This window comes from Lepidochelys olivacea (genome assembly GCF_965140295.1).
Source record: "Lepidochelys olivacea isolate rLepOli2 genome assembly, chromosome: 15".
Classification (NCBI taxonomy): domain Eukaryota; kingdom Metazoa; phylum Chordata; order Testudines; family Cheloniidae; genus Lepidochelys; species Lepidochelys olivacea.
Window position 1 is genome coordinate 2,481,580 of NC_140425.1, and position 23,136 is coordinate 2,504,715.

General features: G+C 48.1%; 2 protein-coding genes across 2 annotated transcripts in view; one reads left to right on the forward strand and one right to left on the reverse strand.

Annotated features, from left to right (window-relative positions):
• LOC311531583 (coiled-coil domain-containing protein 157-like) overlaps positions 1–2,443 on the reverse strand; it is a gene marked incomplete at its 3' end in the record, with an annotated part of 3,466 nt that extends 1,023 nt beyond the window's left edge. The window contains exons 1-2 of the mRNA XM_084649076.1: positions 2,278–2,443; positions 1,102–1,286 (exon numbers count right to left, since the gene is read on the reverse strand). Coding sequence (XP_084505202.1) covers positions 1,102–1,280 — 179 coding nt within the window. The 5' untranslated portion in view covers positions 1,281–1,286; positions 2,278–2,443. The remainder of the gene's footprint in view (positions 1–1,101; positions 1,287–2,277) is intronic.
• A 438-nt stretch (positions 2,444–2,881) lies between these two features.
• SF3A1 (splicing factor 3a subunit 1) lies at positions 2,882–22,772 on the forward strand. Its single transcript, XM_084649068.1, has 16 exons — positions 2,882–3,062; positions 8,524–8,636; positions 9,815–10,019; positions 10,933–11,190; positions 11,643–11,717; positions 13,267–13,417; positions 13,942–14,135; positions 16,051–16,168; positions 16,288–16,473; positions 17,047–17,168; positions 17,327–17,569; positions 18,410–18,620; positions 19,419–19,570; positions 20,493–20,594; positions 20,801–20,872; positions 21,986–22,772. The coding sequence occupies exons 1-16, from the start codon at positions 3,000–3,002 to the stop codon at positions 22,085–22,087; spliced, it is 2,367 nt and encodes a 788-aa protein (XP_084505194.1). The 5' UTR covers positions 2,882–2,999; the 3' UTR covers positions 22,088–22,772.
• Positions 22,773–23,136: the final 364 nt, after the last annotated feature.

Genomic DNA, 23,136 nt, shown 5'->3' on the forward strand with positions numbered 1-23,136 from the left:
CCTAGACCTCCCACACAGCAACTTGAGACCATTGCTCCTTGTTCTGTCATCTGCTACCACTGAGAATAGTCTAGCTCCATCCTCTTTGGAACCCCTCTTCAGGTAGTTGAAGGCTGCTATCAAATCCCCCCTCACTCTTCTCTTCTGCAGACTAAACAACCCCAGTTCCCTCAGCCTGTCCTCATAAGTCATGTGCCCCAGCCCCCTAATCATTTCCGTTGCCCTCTGCTGGGCTCTCTAATTTGTCCACATCCTTCTGTAGTGGGGTGACCAAAACTGGACGCAATACTCCAGATGTGGCCTCACCAGTGCCGAATAGAGGAGAATAATCACTTCCCTTGATCTGCTGGCAGTGCTCCTACTAATACAGACCAATATGCCATTGGCCTTCTTGGCAACAAGGGCACACTGTTGATTCATATCCAGCTTCTCGTCCATTGTAATCCCCAGGACCTTTTCTGCAGAACTGCTGCTTAGCCGGTTGGTCCCCAGCCAGTACTGGTGCATGGGATTCTTCCGTCCTAAGTGCAGGACTCAGCACTTGTCCTTGTTGAACCACATCAGATTTCTTTTGGCCCAATCCTCCAATTTGTCTAGGTCAGTGGTTCTGAAAGCCGGTCCACCGCTTGTTCAGCCCCTGGCGGGCCGGACCGGTTTGTTTACCTGCCGCGTCTGCAGGCTCAGCCAATCGCGGCTCCCACTGGCCGCAGTTCCCCGCTCCAGGCCAATGGGGGCTGCGGGAAGGGTGGCCAGCACGTCCCTTGGCCCAGTCCGGCCCACCAGGGGCTTTCCCTGAACAAGCAGCGGGCTGGCTTTGAGAACCACTGGTCTAGGCCACTCTGGACCCTATCCCTACCCTCCAGCGTATGTACCTCTCCCCCCAGTTTAGTGTCATCTGTGAACTTGCTGAGGGTGCAATTAATCCCATCCTCCAGATCATTTATGAAGATATTGAACAAAACTGGCCCCAGGACCGACCCTTGGGGCACTCCACTTGATACCGGCTGCCAACTAGACATGGAGCCATTGATCACTACCCATTGAGCCCGACAATCTAGCCAGCTTTTTATCCACCTCACAGTCCATTCATCCAGCCCATACTTTTTTAACTTCCTGGCAGGAATACTGTGGGAGACCCTATCAGAAGCTTTGCTGAAGTCAAGATATATCACATCCACCACTGTCCCCATATCCACAGAGCCAGTGATCTCGTCACGGAGGGCAATCAGGCTGGCAATCGGGCAAGCAGTTCTGAGTCCAGCCGGAGGCAGCAGCGGCATGCATACCTGGGTCAGAGACAAGGGTCACACTTCACACGCAGGTTTCAGAGGAGCAGCCGTGTTAGTCGGTATTCGCAAAAAGAACAGGAGGACTTGTGGCACCTTAGAGACTAACCCATTTATTTGAGCATGAGCTTTCCTGAGCTGCAGCTCACTTCCTCGGATGCATTCTGAGCTGCAGCTCACGAAAGCTTCTGCTCTAATAAATGGGTTAGTCTCTAAGGTGCCACAAGTCCTCCTTCACTTCACACGCAGACACAGGTAAGGGGCGCGCGCGTTCTGCACGCGACCACTAGCACTGGCTGCCCTTCGGTCCCCAGAGCCCCAGGCAGCCCGGACACGGACACGGCGCCACCCACCTGCTCCGCCTCAGCTATTCCCTCGCCGGCCTGGACGCTGCAGCCCCGCGCAGCGCGCACGGCGGGCGGGCGGGCGGGAAACCCGGGTCACCCCCGCCTGCGCCCGGCCGCTTCCAGCCGAGCGCCCCGAGGCGCCCCGCCCGACGCCCCGCCGCGCCCCGCGGAGCCCAGAGGCCGGTATTCTTCCAGCGCCCGCCCGCCCGCGCCGCGCCCCGCGGAGCCCAGAGGCCGGTATTCTTCCAGCGCCCGCCCGCCCCCCCGCGGAGCCCAGAGGCCGGTATTCTTCCAGCGCCCGCCCGCGCCGCGCCCAGAGGCCGGTATTCTTCCAGCGCCCGCCCGCCCGCCCGCGCCGCGCCCCGCGGAGCCCAGAGGCCGGTATTCTTCCAGCGCCCGCCCCGCGGAGCCCAGAGGCCGGTATTCTTCCAGCGCCCGCCCGCCCGCGCCGCGGAGCCCAGAGGCCGGTATTCTTCCAGCGCCCGCCCGCGCCAGTCGCGCGGACCCCAGAGACCCGGCTCGCGAAGCGCCGCCCGACGCGCGGCCCGGGCAAACAGCCGCTGCCCCAGCCTGGCAGAGAGCTTGGGCGGGGCCCGGGCCGGGACACGGGGCCCGGGGAGGGGAGGCCCGGGGAGCGAACCCACCTGCCCCCGGGCGGCCTCCGTTACCGCCTTCGTCGCTGCCCGCTACCACGGCAACCGCACAGGCCCCTCCCCTCCGCTGTGCGGAGCGAACCATCTGTCCCCTGTCGGGGGGTAGCCGTGCCCGTCTGTGCCCACAGACTCAGCGAGGAGGCCGGCGGCACCTTGAACGAACCGATTGATTTGGTGGGTAAAAGCCCCCCGCTCCAGATGCGCGGCTGGACCTTACAGGTGCAGACAGCCAGGTACACCTGGCCACTGGAACGTCAGGAGCGCTCCCAGCGCCTTCCCCCACAAGACACCGTCACGAGAGTACCCCCCTGGTTCCCTCCGTGGAACATTCCGAGTCCACCCCCCTCGCTCCCTCTGAAGTACACTCCGCCGTCTTCCTGGGAACAAGCCCTATTCCCCCCCCGGTGACAGGAGCCCGATGAGTTGCGCGCGCATCATTTCCGACTGTACCAACCCCGACTGGTATCGCTGGGCTGCGGGCACCCCTCTCTCCGTCCCCAGAGTAGAACATTCCAACTGGGCTACCCGCGCAGCCTCCACAGCCTGCTTCCTGGCCCGGCCTATGTTTTCGACGTCAGCGAGCCCGACCGCGCTGCGCGCGCAGCCCGCGGGGGTCGCCGCCATTTTGTGCGCGGCGGTGTCGGTCACGGAGCGGCTCGGCCCTTGCCGCCCTAGGACAAGCACAGGCTGCCGCGGGCTGCTGAGGCGGCACCATGCCGGCCGGTCCGGTGCAGGCGCTGCCGCCCGCGCAGCCAGCGCCGCAAGAAGGCAAACAGGTACCGGGCTGTCCGGGGCGGGCCGAGGAGGCGGGCCCGGCGAGCCGGGGCCCGGAGAGGAGGGAAGGCCCGCGCGCTCCAGCCGGCCGGGTCCCCAGCGCGGCCCCGGGCTCCCCGCGGGTCCCGAGCAGGCAGCTCCCAGCATGCAAAGCGGCGCGGTGCATGCTGGGAGAGGTAGTTTCCTTGGGCACCAGGAGCCGGTGATCCGAGCAGGCTGTCAAGCTAAGCAGGGCCTGCCCCGGTCAGGGCTGGGATGGGGGACCCGGCCCTCTCCCTCCGACAGGGAACCCCCACGCGGGGCCGTGGTCAGCGCCCGCTCAGCCTGTAAGGGCAGAAGGTCTGTCTCGTCCGATCTGCACAGCGCAGGCCACAGCACCTCGCCCACCCACTCCTGTAATAGGCTCCTCACCTCCGGCTGAGTGACTGAAGGCCTCAAATGATGGTTTAAAGACGTCAAGTGACAGAGAATTCACCATTGACACTAGTTTAAAGCTGCGAGAGATCTGTGCGCCATGCTGCAGAGAGAGGCGAGAAAGCCCCAGGGTCGCTGCCAATCTGACCTGGGGGAAAATCCCTTCACAACCCCAAATATGTCAATCAGGCTAGTGGTCCCTAAGCTTCTGATGGTCCCTCCCCTCCCCCCCCAGCAGGGGTGGGGTAAGGGGGCCACAGCTGGGGTGGATCTTGGGCTGGACCAAGGCAGGAGTGGAGCCACAGCTGGGCTGCAGTGGGGGCCGGGTGCAACTCTGCTGCCAGCCTCTGCCCGGGCTGGAGCGGAGCTGCGGGTGGGAAGGGGCTGTGTGGCAGTCCCTTCCTTCCCCCCTGTGAGGGCTGGGCTGGCCCTGCTACAAACCCCTGCAACGTTCCCCGGTGCCCTCCTAGGGGAAGCACTCCGCTCACTGGGGACCTCTGAGAGACCCTGAGCATGTGGGCAAGACCCACCAGCCAGACACCTGGGAAAGAATTCTCTGTAGTAGTCAGAGCCCTCCCCATCTAGTGTCCCATCTCCAGCTATTCGCAATATTTACTGCTAGCAGTTACAAATTGGCTATATGCCATTGTAGGCAGTCTCATCGTACCATCCCCTCAATAAGTTTATCAGGTCAGTCTTGATGCCAATTTAGTTTTTTGTCCCAATGCTCTGCTAGGGGGCGCTGTGCTGAGGTGTGCTCAGCAGGGGCTCTGACCCCTGTGTGCTGCAGGGAGTGTTGCAAGACTGTGGGTGTGTAGGGGTGCTGATCTCTGTCAACACAGAGCGTTAGGGTGCAAGGCATGAATAAAACTCAGTCTCTGCCTCGCTTGTGGGTATTAAAAGCTCCCGGGCTCTCTTTTCTTGAGCCCTGTGTCCTGGAGCACTGCCATTTCTGGTCTCGATGTCCCAGCTCCCTGAGTTCTTTGTGGAGTTTTAATGCATAACATCTTCCTTATTTCTTATCTTAAACTTTTATCTAGGTTTGCTGTGCTCTGTTAAACAGCTACTGTCTTCTTCTAGAGAGGCAGTGTGGTCTAGAATCTACAGCACTGGGATATAGGAGACTTGGATTCCATTCCTGGCTTGCTGGGTGACCTTGAGCAAGTCACTTCACTGCCCTGTACCTCAGTTTCTCTATTTGTAAAAGGGAGATAATGATACCAACCTCCTTTGTAACGTGCTTTGAGATCTACTCATGAAAATCACTATATGAGGTAGCTACTCTGCCTTCGAACTGGCTGCATTTCAGCACTGTGTGAAGTGAGTTATCTCAAGGTTTCTCACAGTGCTTGGCAAACTAAACGGAATTGCTTCACCCACCGCTAAAATGCAACCCCTGAAGGCAGAAGCTGTTGAACAGCTCACTACAACCCAACTTGATGCTAGTTCAGGACAGAATGCTAAAAAGAAGAGTTTATCCACTGGAAACTGAAGGAGGAACAGGGGACAGAATTGTAGTATACAAATTGGAATTTGCCAGGAAATCTGGATTTATGAAAAGCTTACAATTGCTTGGGCTGTTGGCTCTGTACTGGAGGAAGAGGGAGAATATCACCTACAGAATCTCCTATCCAAGTACTGATCTGTACTATCTTTGCTTAGCTAGTTATGGCTGCACAAAGTGTAGAGTGATTTGATATTCAGAAGAGGGGATCTGCAAACATCGCAGAGCCTTATGTTTGACTGAAGGGAGAGAGAAATTCATTCTGGTGCTTACAGTTCTGGAAAAAAAATCTCTGACTCAAATTACTTAAAGCTTAATTCTCATTGTAAAGGTTTTATTTTTCTAGGTTGGTAAAATTCTGTTCTTGCTTTCTGTTCCTGCACAGCTGACAGTGTGGACTAAGGAGTTTCACTTCGGTCAATTTTGGAAGACAGTGATTGGTTGCTCTTAAGAATTTTTTTTCCTACCTGCCCATTTGCATACCTCTACAGGCAGCTGGTTCCCACATTCTTATATTCATCTTGTGCCTAAGCTCCCCACAGACACCTGCAACTCCTTATGAGTCAGTCAACCAGCTAGGCAAGCAAAAAATGCTGCATTTGTGTCTGAGCCAGAATTTTTTCAGTGAAAGGCTCATGGTGGTGCAGCTGTGATGGCCTCTCTTGCTTTGCTTTGAATCCAAATGAAGAAGTCTGAGGCTTGGAATCCTTTCTCCTTGAAGGCAGAAGGGTCTGTTACATCCTGTTACAGCAAGGCTTGATACCCTAGCACTGAGATTACTCACAAAGACCCTAAAAGTATTAGCAAAAGCAAAATCCAAGTGATTCCCTACAGTGCATCCAGTTGAGATGCAGTGGCCCAGGTCATTTGGTTCTTTTTCTAACCTGGAATTTGTGACAAACATGGAAAAAAGTTCTCTAGCTCCTTCTTGATGTAATTCCCACCTGGAAGCTGCCATTAGCATAGCAGAAAGCAAGGTTGCCCAGTCAAGACCACATAAAGGTGATTTTCAAGGCCACAGGTCTTCAAGATGTTCTCTCATCCCACTGTGTGGGATGGGCCAAAGTTACTGTTACTCAAACTGGTCCCATGAGCAAGATACCGTCCAGACCATTTTTTCCTCACTCATTCATCCCCCATTGGGCTCAGTGCAGTTCCATCCCCTGACATATTCTGTCTAGCCCAAGGAGTCCTTATGGTGGTGAGAGGATTCTCACAGCCTGGTATTCCCCTGGATGATCCATGTTCTTCTCCTGCCATGTGGGTAGAGCAGTATCTTTTTCTCTACCCCAAGCAGGGCTTCCCATAACCAGAAGACAGCTGAAGATTGCATGAAATCCACTAATGATCTTGTCATGCCAATCTAATTAACCTGTGAAATGCTCAGATACTTATGTGATGGGTGCTGCTATATAACCCTAAAATAGACACCAAAACTGTTCACCTGGCATTCAACATCCCAGGCTGACCAGAACTAACTCTGATGAATAGAAGCTGTCCCAGTGTTGCTAAGAAATAGAAAATACTGCGGGATGCCAGAAGTAGATTCTTTTGCCACTCGAGTAAATTAGAAAGTTACCAAATTGTTTAGCAGGTTCAGGAAGCCACGGGTGCATGCAGTGGATGCTGCCTATATGAGATGGGCAGGGAGCTTGAAATACGGATTTCTGCCCTTTCCAAAGATGGAATATTTGTTAAACTTACCACTCCAATGTGACTTTGGGAGACTTGATGTTCCAACTTCCTGCTCCTAACCAGAAGCTTAAAATCATCTGTCTAGTTGTCCCATTCCTTCTGCCTCCGAATTCTTTCCCTCCCCGACCATGCACCAAAAAAATATTTCCTTAGCATTTTGGAGACTAAGTGGCACGTCCTTTTGTGATACAGAATTATCAGATTTTTCTCCCTGGGATGACTAGTGTCTAGTAGACATCCAGTTTTCTTCACAGCCTGTAAAGGGTGTAGGCAGCTCTCTGTGCTGTTTGGACAAATACATTTCTCTAAACATGGGCCCATTTGCTTGAAAGACCTGTAAGATTGAGTCAGAGTTGCATTTTGGGTTGTCGGCTTGAGTCTTCTAACGTCAAATTCTTGTTCTCAGGGCAACAGGAAGGAAAGTAGAAGGGTTTATAGCAGTCTTTTATTCCCGTATCACATGATTTATTTAGGCTCTATCCATCTGAAACCATTTTCACCCTGCAGTCCCTCCATAGTCTACTCTAGAGTACTAATGTTTTTAAGTCTCCTTGTTCCTCCCTTTTGAGTCTATGACCACTCTCCCCCTACACTTTGTTTTTCTAATACAGCTTTGCTTTGGCAGTTTTTCCTTTGTTCAAGCATATTGGAGAGAGATCTGTCCACTCCAGTAAATAACTGCTTCAGGTCTTCCACAAGGATAAAGCAGTTCTCAGGAAGAGTTCCAGGGATTGTGCTCAAGTTAAGGTCTTTCTTTCATATCATTCAGGAAATTGACTTATAAGCTTTGGTTCGTTTCTTACAGAAGGACTTTTGGCACAGTTTGGAGAGGGTCAAAACCCTTAAGTCTCATTTACATGGAATTCATTCAGATTTTAGCTCCTTATTTGGGGTCTGAAAGTGTCTCCAAAAAGTTTCAAAGCTTCCAGATCTGCTCTAGCTAGATGGTCAAAGTCCTGTATTCTGTATATGATGTTGGGACTTCTCCCCCAGCAGCACTTAAAGCCCACTCTACTGGACTGTGGGCTGAAAGGGAAAGGGCTTCAGTGAGAATTGTTTAAGGCTGCCACCTGGTGGCCGTTCTTATGTCTTGAGGCACTGTTCCTTTGATGTGTTATCCTCTGCAGCAGATGCCCTAGGCAGGTTGGTGCTCAGTATTGTTGCTTGGTAAAGAGCAGGGGAGCCAGTGGATGCTGTTACTTGGAGCCTAATGGTTCAAATTGTTGAATGAGTAGGAGCAAAAAGGAAAAATCACTTTATCAGTAACCTGAATTTGTTCAACAGAGCTTTTGACAATCCAGCATTTGACCCTTTCAGGCTTTTAATAATACCTTGCTGTTCTATAGAGCTTTCTATAAGCAGATGTCAATGTGGCTTCAAAGGAGGTAAGTATCATTATTCTAGTTTATAAATGGAGAAACTGCGGCACTGGGGGGTGAGGTAACTTGCCCATGGTCACCCAGCAGGCCAATATCAGAGCTGGGAATAGAACCCAATCTCCTGAATCACAGTCCAGTGGCTACTACTTGACACTGCTAATTGGTCTCTGTCTCCCAAGCTCAAACAGCAAAAGGAAACCTGTTGATTCAGATTTGCTGTGCTTTGTCTCAGAACCTGATTAACAGATGATGAAAATCTCCCTTTCTGTTATCACCAGCTTTGATCTTGTTTGCTATAATTTAATATCCTGACAAGCTGATTGCAAATTCTACAGTGAAGAGAGATGCTTCCATACCTCATCTTATCTCCATGTAACCACTATGTACTGGGTGGCAGGACTGTTGTTTTGGTTAAATGAGGTGGTAATATGGTAAGATTGTAGAAAAAGCTCTCATTTGATCTTACTGCAGCCAGAAGATGAGCCAAAAGAGGAAGCGGCACCAGCCAAACCTGTTGTGGGAATTATTTACCCTCCTCCAGAAGTCAGGAATATTGTGGACAAGACTGCCAGCTTTGTAGCCAGGTAAGTAACACTAGATTGGGCTCTCCATTTCATGGGATTTTTCAGGCCTTCTTGGGAATGCCACTCACTGCACTGATCCAGAAACTGGAGCAGGTCTCTATGTTAATTGGCATCAGAATGTGCTGTTCAGTTGGTGGGGCTGGGGAATGTTTTTGTGCTGCCTTGCAAAATTATAATGAAAATTTACCAGTTGAGGTGCAAAATCTACTTGCTTGTCTTTGCCACAAGGAGGATGGTAGACAAAAACAAGATTTTGTTTCTCTGTCAAAAATTACACCCTCAAGGTAAGCTGGTGAGTAAAATTTGCTAAGGGTGCTTTAGCAGTTTGCATAATTGTCTTTATGGTAGATCACTCCCTGTTCTGAAAGAGAACTTGGTACATTCCAGGATTCTAACAAAAATGAGAGACTAGTGCCCTCTCGAGAGATCAAATTAACTAGAGGTTCAGTGACCATATTACTTTGAACATCTTTTTCAATCTGCAGACCAAATTATAAGGTTTATAGAATGTCAAGAACAGACGTACCTGCCTCTTCCTTGTTGGGGTGTGAGGGTAATTTCCTATACTTACCAGTATATGGTTCTGTAAACTGACTCAGTTGGTATGAAATGAGTCTACTAGAAGGGCATGCAGAGTTTTTGGGGTCTTAGTTTAACAAGTTTTTAAAAATTGAAATGAGATCTAGGTCTACTTGAATCATTGTTCTAAATGCTGACACTCCTTGGTGCAGTACTTCTGGTGTAAACAGAACTAGTGCTAAGCATGATCGTGTGTGCTTGGTGGGGTGAATAAATGTAACTAGTGAGAATTGTTTAGGTTGTGATGGTAACGGAAGTAACTTTCTTCTGCCCCCTCTTTCCATTCTACCTGCTGCCCAAGAAGTTTGCATATGGTGGGCCCATTATGCTAGCCTGTGCTCCTGTAGATAAGCATCCTACTACACTTCCCATTATTGTGGTGCAGTAGAAAGCAAATAGCGTAGGGCTCCAGCACAGAAGCACGTTACATGGAAGTGATATTTGGTAGCGTGGGGAGGAAGACCACGTTCGTCCTCCGAGGGGAAGAGGGAAGTTGGTGCATCAACATTACTTTTAGTAATTGTGAAGAAAATGGGTTTTTTACTTCAGTGTTGATGCTGACTCTTCTCAACCTGCTCTCCCCCCCCCCCCCCCCACAGAAATGGTCCAGAGTTTGAAGCACGAATCCGTCAGAATGAAATAAACAACCCCAAGTTCAATTTCTTGAATCCCAACGATCCCTACCATGCATACTACCGGCACAAAGTCAGTGAGTTCAAAGAGGGCAAGGCACAGGAGCCTTCAGCTGCCATCCCCAAGGTCATGCAACAGCAGCAAAGTGCTCAGCAACAGCTTCCCCAGAAGGTAAATGGTTCATGTCTGTTAGCCAGGAGTTGGCTCATAAGGTGTCAGTTCTGATCTTGGTCTTTCAACCTCCTTGCTCAAACAAGCTGTGGGTTTGTTCTGTGTGTTCTCATTTTCACAATGGAAATCAACACTGAGAGACTTTGAACTCTAAGTGCCTAGGCCTCTTCCTTTTGGGACACATAATGTATGCCCCTCGGTGCTCAGGGGTCATATGTCCTGAAACTTGACAAAGCTGAGAAGCCTGCTTGTATCTCAAAGAAAGGTAATTTGCTGCAGGTATTGATCACAATTGAATGCTGGTTTGACTAGGAATATTCCTGATTGGGGATTGATGTGATCGCTAGTCTTGTATATATCTAGAATATCCTGTCAGAAGTAAATTGCTTGACAGCACCCTGCAATCAGTGCAAGATTTTGCTGGGCTTGTGGTATGCATTGTTAATTCCAAGGAGGTTGTTCCAAGACTGTTTTCTCCAGTTATGTTGGCTTCTCAGCAACATTTTGTACTCCATACTTTGAGATAATCTGACGTAGTAGGGACCTAGGTCAGGTATGCATTAGCTGACAAGGCCACTTGCTGAACCTACCTGCTTCGTGTACTCTGTACAGTCAGTGATCAGATGTTTTGTAGTTATGTCTGTTAGGAGATTACAGCTACATCCCATTTCTGCTTCCAGCTATGTTTTGTGTCTGAGTAAGCTTTTGTCATCTTTTTGCAGTGGGCCTATTTAAATGACTCACTCATGAACTATATTATGTTACTACCTTTTCCCTTCTTTGCAGTTATGGCACCAGAGATGTTAGTGATTTTTTTTCCCTTCAGTTAATAAAAGCCAAACAGTTACTTAGGAGGAGTAAGTAATGGCTTTCAAGGGTGCAATTAGTGAGCTGTCCGAATTTCCCTCTGTAGGTACAGGCTCAGGTGATCCAGGAGACAGTCGTTCCAAAAGAGCCACCTCCAGAGTTTGAGTTCATCGCAGATCCTCCCTCAATCTCAGCTTTCGACTTGGATGTGGTGAAGCTTACTGCACAGTTCGTAGCTCGGAATGGCCGGCAGTTCCTGACTCAGCTGATGCAGAAAGAGCAGAGGAATTACCAGTTTGACTTCCTGCGCCCACAGCATAGCCTTTTTAACTACTTCACCAAACTGGTTGAGCAGTATACCAAGGTACTCTCTGGGCTTCTGTCTCTTCTTCTGAAAGCATTATTTCAGCATTATGAAATAGCCAGTCTAGAAAGAAAGAAAAATTTCTTCTAGCTGTCCTCTTTTAAATACCTGTCTTTGAGTATAGGGAGAGGATGTTTTCTTCATTGTCAGAAAAAGGTGTACGGTGCCTAACACTGAGAGCCTAAACTTGATTTGGATGTTCTGAGTGCTACTGTAATGCAGATAAAAGTTGTCCCTTTATAGCAAGAGAAGCAGGTGAAATGGCCGAGTGTGAGAATACTATACCTGAGTATTGGTGATAGCTAAAAATAGGGTAACAACAGGAGAAATGGAGCTTAGCTTCAGGGGATCTGGTCATAAGATTCATTTTTGTCTAGTGCAGAAAAAAGATAATTATGACAGCTTCCTTAATTATGAACCAGTTTATATGATCTCCTGAAAATGTGTTTCAGATCTTGATCCCGCCTAAAGGCCTACTTATCAAACTCAAGAAGGAGGCTGAAAACCCTAGAGAAGTCCTGGATCAGGTAACTTACGACTAATTTCCACAAAACTGCTGAAGCTGTCTTGTTCTGAATTATTTCTAGTTTTGAGCTCAGCATCTTTCTAATTATTGACATCACATGTAAGCACAACGAGAATAAAGTGTGAGAACTGGGTATTTCAAACAGTTTTTCAAGCATGGGGAAATAAGCTGGTCTGATCAACCACTTGTGTAGCACACTTTGTCTTAGACCTGGGGGAATTCTGCACCAAAAAAATTAAAATCTGTGCACAATATTTTAAAATTCTGCTAATTTTATTTGTCAAAATAACACTCTATGATCACGTTAGTTTCAGTTATTTTGGTAATTTATTTCAAAATACCTGTCAGCAAGTATGTCCGTAACAATACAGACACACAAAAATTCCCCTCGGAGTAAAGAGTTAAACCTCTATGACAACCCACTTCCTCTTTCTCTGCCCCCTCCCCCCTAGAGCTCAGCCAGGGGGCCGGACACTTTCCCCCTCTTCCACCCCCACCCCCCCAGAGCCCGACCAGAGGGCACCGTGGCCCAGATACTCATGCTCTCTACACCCCCCACTCTCCCAAGCCTTGTTGCAGGCACCCTAGGCCCAGACATTCACCCTCTACCCCCCCAGAGGTCAGCTGTGGGCCCCCCGCTGGCCCAGATACTCATACTCTCACCCCCTACCCTCCTAAGCCTAGGGATCCAGAGGGAGAAACAGCCTCATGCTGGGTCCTGGACATGCAGAGTTTCCTGCGTGCTGCCATCTCCTTCCTTCAGAGCATTCTGGGAACTGCAACTGCTGGGAATCCTCCAGTTCCCTCCCCTCCCCCCAGCCTTGTCTTCCATTTGTAAGCTGGGCTCTGCCAGGTTCAGTGGCCCTTACTGGCGGCCAACATCTCTGCAGTCCATTTCTGGCGGCTGGGGGGGAAAGGAAGGAAATTCTGCATGCACAACATTAATTTATGCAAAATTCTGCATTGCACAGTGGTGCAGAATTTGCCCAGGAGTAATGTCTTCATGAAGCTGTACTGCGTAAAGCATTTTCCCATCCCAAAGAGTTTACAATCTAAGATCTCAGTTACTACTTGTAGGTTTCTTAATATACAGTACCTTAAATCTTTAAAAATTAAAGTTTTCCTCTATCAGACTATATTTTCAGTTTGGAACATGACTGCGTGTTTGTGAGAAGTATGTCAAACATTTCCAGGTGTGAACCTGTCAGGTTTGAGATCTCACTATTCTTAATCTAAAAAGTTTGACATCTGCACAGTGCCGAACCTGCAGCCCATACTCAAGCAAACCACTCCTTGAAGGCAGTGGGAGTTTTGCCTGGTTGCTGCAGGATCAGATTCAATTTCTAAATTTTGAATTAACTGACTTCCAAGGGGTGCCCATGTGACTGCCCTGGAGGCACTGACTATGTTGGGTCTTACATATTTCGGAGAATAGAGGTGAACACTTGTGGGTGTTGTGACTTTTTTTATGGTTCCTAATGGGTTGTCCTTTGTATACTGTGACATGCTTCCCACTTCTGTGACTCAGTGCTTTATGCCTCCTTGTGCAGGTGTGCTACAGAGTGGAGTGGGCCAAGTTCCAGGAACGAGAGAGAAAGAAGGAAGAGGAGGAGAAGGAGAAGGAACGTGTTGCTTATGCCCAGATTGATTGGCATGACTTTGTTGTTGTGGAAACAGTGGACTTCCAGCCCAATGAGCAAGGTAGGAAAACTAAGTGACACAACCGCTCTGTGACTTGGCTTCTGTTTCGTGGGGATAATACGTGCCTCTTGAGAGCTGCTGGAAAATGCTGTCAGTAAAAAAATATTAGATGGGTGCAAGGTAGAAGCATATGATGTCCCTTTTAAAATATGAACTGAAAAACTTTATATCTGCTGAGTTCAGCTCCTGTTTCTTCTGCAGATAGTGATGTCACTGATACTTAATCAGTACTGCTTTCTTTGTGACTAGCAGCTTCCAGTGTCATCAACTGTTCCACTGAAAACCAAGATCCCTGAACTCCATTGCTGCATTAGCACCCCATTGTGGTAGCTGCTTCCCTTTCTTTGCTGCCTTCAGTCTGTGTCATCACATATCTTCATGTTGGCATTTAGATCAGTCTTATCCCTAGCCTTTCCCTTCTATATGCCTTTGCTCCCACGAGCCCATCAATACAACAATCTGATCCCACCCCACCCCCGTTAGTTTCATTAAAGGGGATTGGTGCCTGTGTTTCTTTGTTGCAGGGAACTTTCCTCCTCCCACCACTCCTGAGGAGCTGGGGGCTCGCATACTGATCCAGGAGCGCTATGAGAAGTTTGGTGAAAGTGAGGAAGTGGAGATGGAGGTAGAGTCAGATGAAGAAGATGAAAAGCAAGAGAAGACCGAGGAGACCCCATCTCAACTAGACCAAGACACGCAAGTGCAGGATATGGATGAGGTAAGTAGCTGGTGTGATAAAGAGTACTTTCATTGATAGGACTTTAACGTGGCTTATGGGGCTCTGCAAGCTCTGACTTCATAGAGTCCCTGTGCTGCTTAGTGTTCAATGACCGTTATCCCTAAAAATGAGCTCAATCTTGGCCCATTAATCTGTTGGCTAGAAACCCTTCTCATCCATTGAACCAATGAGGAGGACTGTGTTTGCATGTTCTCTAACAAAGTACAATCTCCATGAGAGAATTCCAGGAATGTTGCTGTAGAGAGAACCTAAAAGATTTTGTCATATTAAATAGATCACTTTTCATTGTACAGTTGACACATTCAGAAGCCCCTGAGATGTTTACTTGTTGTCAAACTACTAACTTAGCTGCCTTAAGGGAGAAGAGATGAGAAAGGACTATGGTTAGGGCCCTACCAAATTCACAGGCATTAAAAATGAGTAAAGGACCATGAAATTGGGTCTCCCCCCCGTGAAATCTGCTTGTTTATGTGCTTTTACTCTATACTAGACAGATTTCACGGGGGGAGACCAGTGTTTCTCAAATTGGGGGTCCTGACCCAAAAGGGAGCTGCAGAGGGGGTCACAGTCTTGTTTTAGGGGTGTCGCAGTATTGCCACTTTTACTTCTGCACCGCCATCAGAGCTGGGCAGCCGGAGAGCGGCAGCTGTCGGCCGGGCACCCGGCTCTGAAGGCGGCGCCCCACCAGCAGCAGCGCAGAAGTAAGGGTGGCAACGCCCTACCATGCCACCTTACTTCTGCGCCACTGCTGGCGGTGACTCTGCCCTCAGCGCAGGGCTCCCGGCCAGCAGCCGCCGCTCTCCAGCTGCCCGGCTCTGAAGGCAGCACCCCGCCAGCAGCAGCAGCGCAGAAGGAAGAGTGTTGATACTGTACCAGGCCATGCTTAGTTCTGCCCGGCTGCTGGCGGTGGTTCTGCCCTCAGTGCGGGGCTCCCGGCCAGCAGCCGCCGCTCTCCAGCTGCCTGGCTCTGAAGGCAGCGCCCCGCCAGCAGCAGCAGCGCAGAAGGAAGAGTGTCGATACTGTACCAGGCCACGCTTAGTTCTACCCGGCTGCTGGCGGTGACTCTGCCCTCAGCGCGGGGCTCCCGGCCAGCAGCCGCCGCTCTCCAGCTGCCCGGCTCTGAAGGCAGCGCCCCGCCAGCAGCAGCAGCGCAGAAGTAAGGTTAGCAGTACTGCAGCCCCCGCTACAATAACCTTGCAACCTAACCATCCCACAACTCCTTTTTGGGTCAGGACCCCTACGATTACAACACTGTGAAATTTCAGATTTAAATAGGTGAAATTTATGATTTTTTTTAAAATCCTATGACCGGGACATTGACCAAAATGGACCATGAATTTGATAGGGCCCTAGCTATGGTAAACCGTAGCCCCCTGGTGCCAGAACTAAAGATGAGAGATACAATTATTTAGAGAAAAATGGGGTACCTGGTTCCCACTTTGGGCAATGATTAGATTCTCCACTCTCCTTAAATTACAGCAACATTAGTGCTGGCACGCTCGCTGCTATTTTAAAAATCCCCGTAGAAGCATAGTGCAGACTGCTTGATTGCAGTGTGCTGATCTCTGACCCTTGCATTTTTCTGACTGAGGTGTGGTCCCATGGCACAACCTGCTAATAAAGATATTTCACGTGGCTTGAGGTTTCCCATGGAGAAACTGTCAACAAATGAAAAATGAGAAGCTTAGGTATGCAAAGAAGAAAGCCCGTTTCACTTCTGTAACGTGTACTCTTGAGCCAAGATTGTTTCAGTCATGGAGTGACTGCACAAGCTCTGTTCACTTGATGCATAGATTTTTGCCCTATACAACTTTCAGTGCTGTTGCTGCATATTCTGTGTTCTAAGATATTTGATCTCCTGTTAATAAGTTGTAGGCATTGTTTTAATTTTAAGGGCTCAGATGACGAAGATGAGAGTCAGAAAGTTCCACCTCCTCCTGAGACCCCGATGCCACCACCTCTTCCTCCAACTCCAGATCAGGTCATTGTGCGGAAAGACTACGATCCCAAAGGTAAACTAGAGTTTGGTGACAATGAGCAATTTAATTTCTTACTGAATAGTCACACAAGAACTTACTTCTAAGATGTGCAGTCAAGTTAGGCATTTTTAACAATGGTTTTGTTCCTTCAGCCTCCAAGCCATTACCACCAGCACCAGCCCCAGACGAATATCTTGTGTCTCCCATCACTGGAGAGAAGATTCCTGCCAGTAAAATGCAAGAACACATGCGAATCGGCCTTCTGGATCCCCGCTGGCTGGAGCAGCGGGATCGGTCTATCCGTGAGAAACAGAGTGATGACGAGGTCTATGCCCCAGGTTAGTCTGGTGCCCCTCACAAGCCTCCAAGACTTACTCATTTAAAAACCCAGTACACAGTTTAAATCTAATTTAGTCATGTCAAACTGATCTGTATCAATGGGGACTTTGACATATCTTGAAATGGTGATTTGTGTACTGTGCTGGTTTAGTATACATATTCTGATAGCCATCAAGAACGCTGAAGCTTTCCTGTAGACATTGTTCTGCGCCCACCTTATTAACTGAAGTTCACTCTTTAGTAACAGTGGTATTGGACCCATTGGTACTGAAAATATTCTGTGAAACAAAAGGGATTAGAGCAGTGGTTCTCAATCTGTGGCCTGTGGGCCGCTTGCAGCCCAGTCAGCACACAAATGCGGCCCATGTGACATCCTCTGGGCCATACAGGTAGTATATATATATTGTGCGGATGCAGCCCACATAACATACACTGAGCTGCATATGAGGCCCACAGTAGTAAATAGGTTGAGAACCACTGGATCAGACAATTAAGCAGGACTCTGAGTTCTGTTTTGTCATATGAGAGAAAATGTCTAACATCATTTTTCCCCGACCTCTGCCTGTCTGCAGGTTTGGATATTGAGAGCAGCTTGAAACAGCTGGCTGAGCGCCGTACTGATATCTTTGGTGTGGAAGAAACTGCTATCGGTAAAAAGATTGGAGAAGAGGAGATCCAGAAACCAGAGGAAAAGGTGCGGTGCAAATCCTGCTGTAACCTCGCCGCCTGCTGTCCTTAACCTGTAGAAATGGGAGTCTCGAGGGGCTTGTTCTTGCTGTGAAACAGCAGCCCTCACTTATCTGCTAATCTGATCAAAATTTTGACAGTCTGATACGTTCTTCTGATTTCCAGGTGACCTGGGATGGCCACTCTGGCAGTATGGCCCGCACACAGCAGGCTGCTCAAGCCAATATCACCCTCCAAGAGCAGATCGAGGCTATCCATAAGGCCAAGGGGCTGGTGCCAGAAGATGACAGCAAGGAGAAGATTGGTCCCAGCAAGCCCAATGAGATTCCCCAGCCTCCACCTCTCTCGGCAGCATCGAATCCCCCATCTAATGCTCCCCCAATTGCATCTGTGCCACGCCCTCCATCGGTAAGCATTCTTACTGTCCAGGACAAACAGCTGCTTTGATGCTAAATTGGAAGTAGGTTTTACTGCTGCTGAAATGGGTCATGGTAGGGTGCTGCTTGGAAACGGGAATAGCAAGTTAAGAGATCAGTTTGCCAAATTAGCTCTAAACCATAAAATGGATCCTAGAAGTAAGTTTAAAATATATTCAAAATGGAAAACACGTTAGGAAGGAGTTTTCCAGCAGCTGAGGTATTGTAAAGAGGAGATGTTGAACTGGAGAGGAGAGAAATTCAGACAGTGACAAATGGGAGAGGAAGGAAGTGTGGACTGGGGAGTCGCTCAGAGGGACAGGAAGGTGAACTAGATTAAAGGGTGAGAGCCAAGGTGGGAAGTGAAAGTAGTAGTCTTAGGCAGAGGTGTAGGCACGAGAAATGGTGGTAAAGGTGTGCAGCTCACTCAGTCAGCCCCACTGAAGTTGTCCTGATGTTTGAGGTCGGCAGCATTCTGCTCATGTGGCTCTGTTCAAAGAGCTTCTGTTTCTGAGCCTACTCTTTTTTTTTTTTTTTTTAATGGCTGTGCAGTGTGGCTCCTGAGTGTGGAGGGGGGGAAAGTAACTACTGACTTTTGCTGCTACTGAGGCTTCTATACCCAATCCCAAACTTCCTGGGAATTTGGAAGAACGGCAGTAGCAACTAAAAGTACACACACCCCCACCCACTAAGCTTATATTCCTAAAACTGACCAGCCAAAAGATTCAGAATGTGACACTCTGCGGCTGTTGATCAGCTCTTGTGACCAGTATAAGAAACTGAATCCCTGAGTGCCTGGAGCTGCACCTGGTAATAAATGTCTTCTTTCTAGATGCCGCCTCCTGTTCGCACCACTGTTGTTTCTGCAGTTCCTGTCATGCCTCGTCCCCCTATGACTTCTGTGGTCCGTATACCCCCAGGCTCTGTCATCGCAGCCCCCATGCCACCAATAATACATGCCCCACGCATCAATGTTGTCCCGATGCCGCCATCTGGTCCCCCCATGATGGCCCCTCGCCCACCTCCCATGATAGTACCAACAGGTCAGTGAGTCGAATAATTTTTCAGTGTAATTGCTCCTGGAAGATGCTTATATGAATATCCCTACTCTCTGGTGGGCCATCCCAGTGAAAATTAAAGCTCTGTGGCACTTTCTGAATGAGGATAGACCCAAGTGACCTGGCCTGCATTTCTTGTCATTAAAATCCGTTCTAACTTCCAACCCTGTGGATGAGCTATTGCTGAGTGAATAATGGCTGTATTAACTGCCTCTTACTGCAAGCACAGTGCGGGAGGTAATATCTTGTGTTGGACCAACCTCTGTTGGTGAGAGAGACGAACTGTCAAGCTTACACAAAGCTCTTTGGGTCAGGCCAAAAAAAGAGCTCTGTATAAGCTCGTCTCTCTCACCAACTGAAGTTGGTCCAATAGAAGATATTCTCTTACCCACCTTCGCTCTCTAATATCCTGGGACTGATACAGCTACAACACTCTAATTACTGCAGTAACTTACCAGCCTCTAATTAGAGTACCTTTCAGACCAACTGTACGTTGAGGTCTGTGCTTCTGTTGACGTGTGTGACTGGGACCTTTTACTTTTCCACATGAGCCACAAAAATATGTGCTGTTTATTGGCTCCCCCGGTCTCTTCCCCACATGGGAAGGCCTTCATGTAGCATCATATGTTGCATGTTACCACTAAGTATATTAATTTCCCCCTTGTCTAGTGGTGTTTCCTTTAGGGTCTGTGCCAGTCTACTGCAGAAACGTGTTAAGGGAACTGTTCTTGAATGTCATGTGTAGATGTATATGTAGCTGTTTTTTTTCCCCTCCTATTTCAGCATTTGTCCCAGCCCCTCCTGTGGCTCCAGTCCCTGCCCCAGCACCAATGCCTCCTCACCCCCCACCACCCATGGAGGATGAACCTGTGTCTAAGAAACCGAAAAGTGAGGACAGCCTGATGCCAGAGGAGGAGTTCCTGCGCAGGAACAAGGTATATAATTTGAGTAGCACCATAGTCCAACCGCTCGCTGTGCATTGCCGGGAACTCTGACCACACTGGAGTATTCAGTCTCTCCCCAAAAGAGGCCATCTCCTCTAAATTGGAACCTGAATCAGGAGGGCAGCTGGCAGGCACAAGTGCCCCATGAGAAATTGACTGTGTCTCTAGGAAGTAGCTCCTTCCTGTCACTCTGCCTAGAGCAATTGAGTGAATTTAAATTTACCTGAAAAGTTTTGATTGTTTACAAAAACTTAAGACTTCCTCCCCAGGAGAGAAAGACAGCATGGGGAAGTCAATCTTAAGGAAAGGCTAAGTATGCAGAGTGGTTTTTAGTAGTTCTCCAGTTAACACACACATGGTAAAGACCTATTAAAGTGTGTCCACTTCCCTACAAGGAAGGAAATGTCCCCAGATCAAGGAGACTTGGCTATTAAACTGAGTTATAATTCCTTCCCCTTGTCGGTCACTCATTGAATCTTCTCTGAAAATGAGTTGTAAATTCTTCAGGGTAGTGAATACTATTGTCCTGTACTTGTACAGCACAATAGGGGCCCTTTGTGGTAAGTGTGTGCATGCATACAGTACAGTTAATGCTGTTTGTAGAAGGACCTTGGTAGTGTTCCCCATGTCACTTGAGTCAAACCACCCAATGAACAGCCAGAAGTTAATAAGGAATAACTGGGGGGAGAGGGGGCAGACCAAACTCTTAACTGACTTTTGACAAAATAACTTGCCAAGTGAGAGTAATGAAGCAAATAAAACAATTAATGTTGACTCCCTAGTCACAGGGAATTGAAAGGTGCAAGTTGGCGGCACCCAAAGGAACAGCAAAGTGGTTGCCTCTTGTCACCACATCTGTCTCTATGCATAAAGGACCATCTGTGTGTGTAACTACGTTTAATTTTTTTCCTAGGGTCCAGTCACAGTTAAAGTTCAGGTTCCCAACATGCAGGACAAGACTGAATGGAAACTGAATGGCCAGGTGCTGGTGTTCACCCTTCCGCTCTCGGATCAGGTAAATGGCTTGTTAACCTGGCCTTAACTCCTGCTATTCCATTGCTAGGAGAACAGCAGCTAAACTACCTGGCTGAGGCTGTAAACTCTGGACTCTCCCCACATTGCAACTGTGTACAGTTTGTGAGGGAGGGAGGTGGGTGGAGCTGCCCACTTGTGCTGTGGCCTGGGCACTGGAGGGACTGAGCGCTCTCTGCTTGTTCTTAGGTCTCTGTTATAAAGGTTAAGATCCACGAGGCCACAGGGATGCCAGCAGGGAAACAGAAGCTGCAGTATGAGGTGAGTATGTGACAGTGTTAACCCTTCAAATGGTGCCTTGCTGCTTCCCTGCACTTTTTCTGTACAAAAAAAATTTGTAAGGCCCTGAAAGCTGCCTCACTCTGCCTCTTGTGTGCACGCAGTACAGGGCAATCTTTAATTACATCACTCAGAGTTTGGGCAGAGGCCCTTTCCCATTCAGTGCACAGGCTGGATGGCAGACGGTGAATGAGAGAGATTCTGTGGATTTGCTCTCATCTTTTCACCACTGCAGTATAAATCTGTTGAAGCCAATGGGCTTTCTGTGAATTTACACTGGTGTAACTAAGCTGATTTGAGCCCTCTGTGTGTATTGGTGTTGAACACTGTACCATATAGTATGTACTCATTGAAGTAGCTTCTTCAGAGCCCTGCTGCTTTGAGTGTATTCTTGTGTGCACTGAATGAGACTGTCTCCCTCTCCTTTCTCATCTTTACTCCAAAGACTGTGTACATGTTGAGTTACAGGGTTTGCCCATGAAAATTCCACAACTCATGCACATGTATGTGCAGAACATCAAAATATTGAGAAACTTTAAAAAAAAAACAACACTACTACAAAGTATAATCATGCATGAAGTAGGATTTTAAAGCCATTGTAACCCCGACAACTCTAGAGAGACTTTTGCTAGAACACCAAAAGGAACATATCCCCACCAAATTTCGGCCTTTCCTGCCAAGGCTGTAGAGCTATTTAAAAAAGAGGGGAAAATAAAACAAACTCCTTTCTTTTATAATGGCAGATATGTATATTCTCTCTCACACGATACGTAGGTTCTGAAACCAGTGACATTTCTGCTCTAATCTTTCAAAAAATTCACTTTTGGGCAAAACCTAAGTCTGTTAAACTTCACCCTGAAAAAGAGTAAACATTTGTCTCTGCACTCTAGCCGCAATGTGGAAATACTGTGACAGCACTGAAGCCTAACTCTTACTATCCAGCTCCTCCACCTCATCCTTCTCTCTGGGAGACTGGGATCCCTCCTCTGTACACTGAACCACCCTAGATCCCTCCTAGTTTAGTAGTGAATTTCCTGATTGCCCAGATAGTTGAATATTTCTGGAGGGAGCACTGAGATCTCCTGTTTCTTGCAGGGCATTTTCATCAAGGACTCCAACTCTCTGGCATACTACAACATGATAAGTGGCTCTGTGATTCACTTGGCACTCAAAGAAAGAGGAGGCAGAAAGAAGTAGGAGTCAGGGTGCCTACAGCTGTCAGAAGCTCTGCTCTTTGTGTGAACCCGAGGACTAGAATCCTGCAGCTTCTGGGGACACTGACAAGCTGAAACATCAACCATGTGTTACTTACTAATCCCCCCACTTCAGAGCTATTGACTGTATTTTGGTCCTTAGTCCTGTATCCAAAAATCAGACCGTTACAGAGCTGGAGAGAATTCATATCGCCCAGACAAAGCCATGTAAACGTTGTGACGTTGCGTATAATTTCACAGCTCTTGTGACACTGCTAGAATGCTGGTCTTAATGATCACTATTTTCATTTAATTCCCTACAGCAGCAGTGGCAGCATTTCAGTTTGAGATCTTGTCTGGATTGGACTTTTAAAATCCATCTTCATTTTGCAGCAGGGTTTGTGATGACACAGGGAATATCACCTGCCTGACTAAAACGTTAGCCTTTTCACTTAATCTTTTTTGTATTTGAGAACTCCTTTATTTAGTATAATAAAGCCCTTGCTCCTTCTCTCTGAAATGTACATGTAAGAATCTCCTGCAGTAATTGTCTTTGGATTTTATCCTTCTTCAGAATAACTATACTTTGCTGCTGGTTTTGATAAAGAGGCTCTGAGATTGTGTTTCTGATCATCCTGTACAGTATGTGACTTATTTTAATAAAATTCTGATCTCAGTGGGGAATCTCAGCAGTGACTCTTCATTTCCTAGTTGTGGATGTCCTCTATATTGAGACCTACCCAACTCTGTAGCACTCCTACACTTATCCCAAAAGGCTTTTGAGCAACTTATATGCAAGCACTTAAGGTCTTTTCAACATAGAGCTTATTTGAGCCCACTGTGTACTTCCGGGAGAGTATATCTGTCTGTGTCATTGGATCCTTCAGTCAGTTGTTGTCTGGTGCTTCAGGAGATCTTCATTGTTCGATAGCGATGATTTTAAAAGCTCAGAATTTACTATCTATTGCTCAGACATCTTAAAAAACAAAACTAGCCATGTCCTGTAAGTCTTTTTTTTTTTTTTTTTTTTTTTAAATATGAAAGAATTCTTTT

Excerpts from the sequence above, each read along its gene's own strand:
- SF3A1 (XM_084649068.1), top strand. The coding sequence starts at position 3,000 with ATGCCGGCCGGTCCGGTGCAGGCGCTGCCGCCCGCGCAGCCAGCGCCG. Across the intron at positions 11,191-11,642 it reads TGGTTGAGCAGTATACCAAG|ATCTTGATCCCGCCTAAAGG; the intron begins GTACTCTCTGGG and ends AATGTGTTTCAG. Across the intron at positions 20,873-21,985 it reads AACAGAAGCTGCAGTATGAG|GGCATTTTCATCAAGGACTC; the intron begins GTGAGTATGTGA and ends TGTTTCTTGCAG.